This window comes from Vespa crabro, chromosome 1 (genome assembly GCF_910589235.1).
Source record: "Vespa crabro chromosome 1, iyVesCrab1.2, whole genome shotgun sequence".
Taxonomy (NCBI): domain Eukaryota; kingdom Metazoa; phylum Arthropoda; class Insecta; order Hymenoptera; family Vespidae; genus Vespa; species Vespa crabro.
The window spans coordinates 610,888-619,995 of NC_060955.1; the positions used below are offsets into that span (position 1 = coordinate 610,888).

At 27.6% G+C, this 9,108-nt stretch overlaps 2 protein-coding genes and 1 long non-coding RNA gene across 5 annotated transcripts; 1 reads left to right on the top strand and 2 right to left on the bottom strand.

Annotated features, from left to right (window-relative positions):
• The first annotated feature begins 79 nt into the window (after positions 1 to 79).
• LOC124428358 (solute carrier family 25 member 35-like) lies at positions 80 to 2,612 on the top strand. 2 transcript variants are annotated; one of them, XM_046972311.1, is made up of 5 exons: positions 80 to 882; positions 1,251 to 1,632; positions 1,852 to 2,070; positions 2,143 to 2,257; positions 2,325 to 2,612. In XM_046972311.1, exons 1-5 carry the CDS (start codon positions 833 to 835, stop codon positions 2,516 to 2,518), a joined length of 960 nt encoding a protein of 319 aa, XP_046828267.1. In that variant the 5' UTR covers positions 80 to 832; the 3' UTR covers positions 2,519 to 2,612. The 2 variants fall into 2 exon arrangements, with proteins under 2 accessions (XP_046828267.1, XP_046828260.1); XM_046972304.1 differs by having other exon boundaries at positions 1,852 to 2,257.
• On the bottom strand, positions 2,508 to 9,006 carry LOC124428316 (solute carrier family 2, facilitated glucose transporter member 1-like). Of its 2 annotated transcripts, none has more exons than XM_046972253.1 (8): positions 8,736 to 9,006; positions 7,563 to 7,633; positions 4,637 to 4,768; positions 4,251 to 4,524; positions 3,860 to 4,150; positions 3,377 to 3,783; positions 3,021 to 3,292; positions 2,508 to 2,909 (listed from the first exon to the last, which is right to left on the bottom strand). In XM_046972253.1, the coding sequence occupies exons 1-8, from the start codon at positions 8,752 to 8,754 to the stop codon at positions 2,813 to 2,815; spliced, it is 1,563 nt and encodes a 520-aa protein (XP_046828209.1). In that variant the 5' UTR covers positions 8,755 to 9,006; the 3' UTR covers positions 2,508 to 2,812. The 2 variants fall into 2 exon arrangements, with proteins under 2 accessions (XP_046828209.1, XP_046828216.1); XM_046972260.1 differs by lacking the exon at positions 8,736 to 9,006 and adding an exon at positions 7,789 to 8,282.
• LOC124428388 lies at positions 5,931 to 7,028 on the bottom strand. The gene is made up of 2 exons (XR_006943150.1): positions 6,154 to 7,028; positions 5,931 to 6,076 (listed from the first exon to the last, which is right to left on the bottom strand). It is a non-coding gene; the product is annotated as an uncharacterized LOC124428388 (long non-coding RNA).
• Positions 9,007 to 9,108: the final 102 nt, after the last annotated feature.

Here is a 9,108-nt window from a genome sequence, read left to right on the forward strand (position 1 = left end):
AATGTTATACTCTTTGAACTTTTTTTCGATACATCGAAGAAGTACAAATAATGATTGAAATAATCGATGTTACAAGTAAATAAAATATTAATGGTAGATATAAGTAACCTTTTAACTACGAAAATTCTAGCATAATATATTGAAAGCATATATATTTTTTATTTATGTAAATATTATGTGAAAGTTTTATTTTATTAAAATATTGTATATCAAATATTTTAATAAAATAAAATAAAGAGATTGTTTATTTAAATGGCTAATAATTTATAGGTAAACAAACGAACTATTACATGTTTATCAGCAGCTAAATGATCAAACAAATTTTCAGATTTGAAAAAGATAAAATATTTTGAAATTTATAGTTGAATATACACACTTTATGTATATGTAGATAGACATATATCTGTGACTATGAAATTGTAAGATTTTCAAAATTTCTATATCATTTGATTGTTCAATTCAACTTAATTATTTCATTTCGAACTTTATAATTAATATCATATTGTAAAGAATTATACAAAGTAATAATATAATTAGCATAGAATATTTCCCGTAATAAATCAACATAAATCAAATGTACATAGATATAAAGATAAATTTGTTCTTAACGATTATCTAAGTAAATAATAATCAATATCTAATATGAGAATGACGTAAATATAAAGCGCTGCGCGATAGAATTTAGTGAGTGTTGCAATCATAGATTTAGTTCGTCATCTAAATATTTTTTCTTTTAGTCTCTCTTCGGTTTAGTTTCCTTTCTGAACGCGTGCGTTTGGCTTACACATTATATACACATCTTCCAAGTGAACTTAACTTTTTATTCTTCAACATGGCTACCGCCGAAAACCTCACTGTACCAAGTATTGAAACGGAGAAACCGTGAGCGATTTACAAAAATATACTTCTTCGCGTTTGGCAAGCCTAGAAACTACGAGAGTAATACACTCGTGGTTTTGCTAATCGATCGAAAACGTACACCGGTTATGCAATAACAAACTATGGTTTTATTTTCGATTCGATTCCGTGTTGTATTTCGATCAATATCGAGCTTATATTACGACCAATCAGAATAGATTAACGTGGGAGACCGGCTATTCGTTCATTGGTCACGTTAAAACGCGGGTTCTCGATCGTTTATAAATTAATTTTTGGTCTTCTTACTGTAACTGTAAGTTTTTATGTTTTCTTTACATAGTTATTATCTATCTTTTTTTTTTTGTTTTTTTTTTTTTGTTTTTTCTTTCTAGACTCGGAGCGGAATTTGTAATAGGAGCAATTTCGGCTGCGGGCGCTGGATTATTTACTAATCCAGCGGATGTTATTAAGATACGATTGCAGCTCCAAGGAGAACTCGAAGCGAGGGGAGCTTACAAAAAGATATATAAAAATACGTTTCATGCTGCCTATCTCATAGCTAAACACGAAGGAATTTTAGCTTTACAATCTGGTATTGCACCAGCGTTATATTTTCAGGTCGTTCTCAATGGTATACGATTAGGTGTTTATAACACCGCAACAAAGTATGGTTTCATACTGGATAGTAAAGGAAATACGGATATCCTGAAAACTGTGCTCATCACAGGATTGTCTGGTTGCTTAGGGGGCGTTCTCGGTAGCCCATTTTACTTGGTAATATATTGGAAATATGTGCAAAATTCAGCTCCTATATTTCTACGCTTATCACGTTAAAGTTAGTTGATGATCAGTAATAAAAAATAATTATTTTGAGATCACAATTGTATCCAATTGAAATGATATTCTATCTTTTATTTCATCACGAATCATCACACGTTCATAATAATAAATTACCAAAGAATTTATTCTAATCAATTGAAATCTTGATGTCAGGTCAAGACACAAATTCAAGCTCAATCCGCGCAATCTATTGCCGTTGGTTATCAACACGGTCATACAGGAACGTTGTCAGCATTTATAAAACTTTGGAAGCAAGGTGGCATAACTGCGCTATATCGTGGCTGGTATGCTAATATACCAAGATTATTTATTGGATCGTCTACGCAATTAACTACGTTCAGTTTGGTCTCAGATTTGTTACGTTCTTGGAATGTAAGTGTATTAGGTGGGCAATCGTATGACGAAGTCATGTCAATTACAATAATTTTTTTTTTGCGTTTTCAGATACTTACAGATTATCCTATAACTTTAACTTTCGTTTCTTCGTTAATCGGTGGATCATGTGTGGCTGTCACTATGCAACCTTTTGACGTATTGGCAACAAGATTGTACAATCAAAGTAAGCACGTACATGTATGCACTTTCATTCCATTACAATTATGGTTGATCATTTTTGAATTTTACAGGAGCAACAAAAAGTGGAAAAGGTGAGCTCTATAATGGGCTCTACGACGCTTTGGTTAAAATAATACGAACAGAAGGTTTATATGGCTTATATAAAGGAACTTTCCCAACGTGGATGAGAATAGCACCACACACAGTTTTATGTTTAGTATTCTATAAGAAATTAGATCAATTGTACGACGGTATGAGAACGTAAAACGTATTAAATTTATATAAATAATCCATTGTACTGGATACAATGGGAATGTAGATTGTGTACATGTTCATGTAAATATATACAATTAAAATAAGTTAATTTTTTCCGTCAAAAATTACACAATAAAACAAATGATATAACACGCAAATAAATCATGATTCCACTGCCTTCATGATTGCTTTTTATAACACTTTACTTTATCCGTAACGTTATTGATTATGGAGTAAACCATTTATAACATAGATCGTCTTTTTTCATTAATCATCACGTTCAAATATTTTAGAAATTTACTATCTAAGCGGGCTTTGCATTTGGCCTTGATTTCAATCCTTGCGTAATGGATGCTGCAACTTCCATAGTACTTCTACCTCGTGTTTCTGGCAAATAGAATCTAAAAGCAATCGAATAAATTTAATTAATATTATATGTAAGTACGAGTTAAATATTTACTTATGTTAAAATGGTAATATTGTAAAAAACAAAAATTTTTTTATCAATGTACCCAACAAATTGTGCTAGAAGTAAAATACATCCTGTAAAAATAAGAAAGGTGTAAGGGCCGAGTAATTCTTGCATCGTTGGAAATAACATTCCAACAATAAAATTACCACCCCAATTACAAACGCTTCCAAGAGACATTGCAACAGGTCTGGGTCCAACATCAAACAATTCTGATCCAATAAAAAAAGGAATTGGACCAAGACCAATACCATAAAAGATGACATAAAACATTACTGCCATTATGCATACCCATGGCATAAATGAAACTGTATGCTGTAACAATCAAGCAAGTAATAGAAATCCATTTTTTCTTTTTTTCACAAAGGAAGTATAAATAGTTTTATAAGATAAACTTACGATTAAAGCTATAGAAGTACATAAAACGATGAGACATCCGATACACAAATAACAACTACATAATAACACAATTCGTCTATGAAATAATGACATAACAGGAACAGATATCACAGCCATAGCAATATTAGCGAAGCCAGTTCCAAGAGTAGCATATTGTGATCCAGTAGTTCCTAATCCTGCATCTTTAAATATCGAACTCGAATAGTAAAATACTGCACTTATACCAGTTAATTGTTGGCCAAATTGAAGAGAACATACTAGGAGTAAAGGTAATCTAACACTGCGCTCTTTTAATATACGACCTATCGTCCAATTATCTGCCGAGGATTTGGCCACGAATTCGTGTTGTAAACCAGCAACTTCGTTTTGTAATAACATAATATCCATATTACGTAGACGACTTAACTCTGAAATATAATTTTATATTATTAATTTATAATTGTTTTTTCTTATCTCATTATTGGTATTAATTAAATTACTGACCTTTAAGAGCTTTACTCTGTTGTTCCTTAATTATGTATAAATATTTTGGACTTTCTGGCAGTGCAAAGGTAAGAAGCAGCGCAATTGCACATAAAAGTGAAAATCCTGCTAACATGATATGCCAACTTTCTTCAGTACCTAACATTGTATCAAGTCCTACAATTTGTCCAAGAAACACACCAGATGTGATGCCTAATTGACATAGTACTCCAACAGCACCTCTTAATTTAAGAGGTGCTATTTCTGTCATATACATAGGTAATAAACTAGTAGCTAATCCTCCTGACAGACCTAATGTAAAAAAAAAATATATATATATATATATATATATATATATATTTTATAGACTATTATTAAGTACTTTTAGATATCATGAAAAAATTATCCTTACCAACAATTAGTCTGCCTATAAGTAACAATTCAACAGAATTTAATGTTGGTACAAGGAGAAAGAGAATAGCACCTAAGATTCCAAATACATTTCCAGTCATCAATGCTCCCTTTCTTCCGAATCTATCCGCTAACCAACTTGCTATCAAAGATCCAGTTACTCCACCAATTAAAAATATTGATACTATGGTAGCCCATAATATCATCATCTCATTATGAGTCAATTGTATGTCATATCTTTCGATAATACTTTGATTGCAAAAGTTCTGAATTATCTAAAATACAAAAATAATTATTATTTCCTTATTATTTCTATAATGTTCGAATTATAATTTAAACACATTATAAGTAGTTTATCAGAATAAATAATAATTATGTAATATTGACCTCTGCAGGATTGTTTAATACACCTAAGCTGTATCCAGCTGGTAACGCGGAACCCAAACAACTTGTAGCTCCTGCCAAGACCAATAAAGGGGTCCATTTACCTGATTCAGGATCAATTTCATTTTCTTCTTTCTAAAAACAATAATTAAGATTTATTATGATTTATTCATTACCAAATACATTAACTGTTTATTTTCCATGTTAAGGACATAATCTAAAATCATAGTTTTTTCTTTTCTTTGTATAGATTCCGTTTATTTCATATATTTTTATTTTAATATAAATTCAAATAACAACATTTCTCGTAAAAATCATATAAAAAAAAATATATATATATATAAAAAAACAAATAAATAAAAACTGTAGTATAATTGTAAAAATATTTGATTAAATATTTTACTAAGGGATTTTGCATTGAGAATACTTAAATATTTTTGATACTTATGAATATATGAAAATACATTTTTAAAGATACTAATAATTTTTTACATGAATTCATAAATAATAACAAACATATTCAGGTATTCCCATTTCAATTTCCCGCTCTGTATATTCTTTTTAAAAATAATACGAAAGGACTGGTGAATTAAAAAGATTGCTTTTTGTTAGCGATATTATTAGCGACATTTCGTTACAAAATTATAATTTTAAGATATGAACCTCAAAAAAAAAAAAAAAAACCAAAATCAATAAGAACTTATGAGGAATGCATGGCAATGTTCAAAAATGGACACAACTGGATTTATGTTATAAATTAATAATTAAAAATGTGTGTGTTTATATATATATATATATATATATATATAATTACTAATTAGTTTGAAGCTTATTATGAATTACTTTTATAATTTTATGTAGGACATACATATATACACATATAAACGGAACAATTGCAAATAAAATGTATTGTACGTAAATATGGTATGTATCGAGTATATTTATAAATTGATCTTTTGCATTAAACAATTTCAATATCATTATGATGATTATAAAATAATAATATAAATGAAATCGAAGAAAATTGCTAGAATGTTTTTACGATTAATTGACTTTTTGTATAGCAACAACAAACAAAAATAGAAAAATGTATAGCTGATAAATATGACATTGATCGATATTTATTTAGAAATGAAAGTAATAATTAGTTGATTGATAAATAGTAAAAATAATTGCGATAGCCCATCTCTGACAGAGATTATGCAATTTACTTTAGAGGATAAATATTTTTGATTAAAACCTTCACCGATCCTTCTGATTATAAAACTATGATGATATGAGAAACCAATAACCATACCGCTGGAATAAATAAGTATCACAAGCAATATGTAGAGCAATATGTTGCACCCTTGAAGACCAATCACTGAGAGAAAATAGATAAGCCAGGGATGGTATGATGGAACAAAACTCAAAAATACCACACATTGTAGAAATACCTGGAAACTAGTCAGATAGCCAATCATGCATTATCATCATTATAATTCAAATGATATTAATTAAATCCTTTCTTTTATACCTACCTTTCCAATCTATTAATATTTAATCATTTTACCAAATTACATCAGTTATAAATAAAATTATAAAAACAAGAAATATACTAAGCTGCATATACAATATATCTTTCACCAATGAATTTAAACAAATCCTTACAAACAATTTTCAATAAAATGAATGTCTACAATGTAAATAATTAAAATTATTTGGATTTAATTGTATTCGTGTTTTAATATGAAAACATGAATGAAGGATGCATTTCGTTAAGCACATTTAATTATTTATGTGTTTCAATTTTGCAATAATTATTTTTAGCATTAATTATTACGTTATACAAGAAAGAAGACTTTTCAATAATATTATCAATAGTATCACTTATATCCAGATACACGTTACTAATCGACTATAATGATACTTTAAGATTAGAACAGATGATACTATTTACAAAGATCATATAAATTTTATTCTTATTATTTTTATAAATATATTAAATAGGCGTGCGTTCTGAATGCAAATGATGAAATATTTTCAGATTTCTATAAAATGAATGAAAGCTTTCATGAGAGAGCAATACATATATAACAATACTGTTTTAATCCTAATATTGCAATTTCTGTACTCTTTAATACTGAAATATCAAGTTTCAAAGGAGATAAATAGAAGCAATGATGATATATATATATATATATATATATATATATGCAATATTACAGTAACGCTTTATATGGTTATATAAAACGTTTGATTTTAAAGGGAACATCTAAAGAAAAAATCTAAATTAGAATAAATCTAAATTATCAGTGCAAAGGTCAAATGATTAATTATGGAATCTAATGAAGTTAAAAAATCAGAAAAAATAATTATTATATCATAATAAAGCATGTAAACAAGGAAGTTAACTTATTACTGCTCATATTTATTTAGGCCATTTATATAACACATATATATCCTTATAAATATGACATCTCTAGATTATAACAAATAGTAAATGACGTAAAAGAATTATAAAATTATTTTTCATGCAGCTATATAATAGCAAAAATTAAAGTTCCAATTGTAAAGAAAAAATAAAAAATACGAAGCATATATTTTATAAGATGTTACAATAATCAATAATGCATGATTTTCATAGGAAAGGTATAAAGAATTTTCAAGTCAGTGAGCAAGCAAAGACGATAATAAATTAATATTTTAATATAAGTAATAATTTAAATAATAAATTAAATATTTAATCATTCAAGAAACTTCTGTTTTGATCTTATATAAAATAAAAAGATTGAGAATATAAATATTGTATTAGGACGTAATTCACAAAAATATATAAAACAAACAAAAAAAACAAAAAAAAAAAAAAAAATAAAATAGATGTTGCAAGTTTATATATCGTAAATATTAAAAATCACAGTCCAAATATATAACGAAAATTTTAACTTACAGTTTTTTTTAATTCACCGCTAACTGGCGTGGTTTTCGACACATCGATGCATAGCGCAGAAACGTCTGATTCTATAATTAATTATATAAAATCATAAATTAAATCTCACTCGATAAATCAAATTCAATAAATAATAATACATAATCCCATTTTAAAAATATAATTCTCTCTCAACGATAATAATAATAATTTGTAATATGATTAATTTGTAGAATTCAAGAGCTACCTGGTAGCATGTTTAGAAAATATGAAATTCTAAATATGCTGGGTTAAAGTCAAGTAAAAAAGGTTAATGTTCTCAAAATACTATACGTGGCGCTACTGTCTAAAATTAGTTAAAAAACACAGGTGTCCACGTTTAAGGTTAAATCATTTATGTGCGTATACACGCGAGTAAATTTCTTTCTCTGTATATATATGTTTGGTGTTTTTTATAAATTTTTATAAAGAATGAATGGAAAATCTAACTGATAATGATCTTACAATTTCTAATGATTTCAATTTACATTTACGCAGATAAATACGTATGTATTGTACACTAATCCTACAGATAAATCAATCAGAAATGTTAGCGAGTATTAATTGTATTAAGCTTTTTCGTTTCTAAAGAAACCTCCATATGACATCTTATCTTATCTAACTATTAAACAAGGAAATGTAATATGATTATTTGACGAAGCAGGATATAATTCAATAGGACATGTCATTATTAATGCAACTTATCGTTCTTTCTATAAATTTGTCATTTTTTAAATCTTCACCTTCGTACCATGATACTACTTTATTCAGTGATGTTAATTGATCAGCATTATAACGGAATTAATGAGCTTTGAACGCAATAAAGTTATGAATAATAATAAAATTGTTGTCGAAGACAATTTTTATGATTTATTATAAGTAAATGTTTGAAACAAAAAATCGTACAAGTATAAGTAAATTTTATATTACATTTTATATTATATTATACATGCGTAACTTTCAAGTTATTTTTATAATCGATAAGAATAATTTAAAAATGTCAGAATTCATTTGCATAAATAATGAGGATAAGAGGAGGAATATTAAAAAAGATACGATCGGAAAGTTAACAATAATTTTTTGATGCGTCAGTCTTGTTAAAACGAATAATAAAAAGAAAAAAGAGAGATAAAAAATAGAATCGATTAAACTTACCTTGATTTTCCTCCGTCATTTTAATACTCAAAGAGTTACGATATTTCAGTTAATACGATTAGAAAGAGGGAGAAAGAGAGAGAGAGAGAGAGAAAAAGTATCTTTTAAAAAGGCTATTCGCTGACAGCTAGCTTTCATTTAAACATCTAGTCGCGTACTAAACCGAATGGAACGTGAACTGGTGAACGTCCTTCGACGACAAAAGTACAAATACGACAGCCAACAACGCTTAGTTGTGTTACTTTACCCAAGTTATATCAACCTACTTCATGAATTATAATATCAAAGTTTTGTTACATCAATTCTATTTATAATTAGATATTACGTATGCGTAAGTTTACATTACAATACAAGATATACAAATATTTTAAAT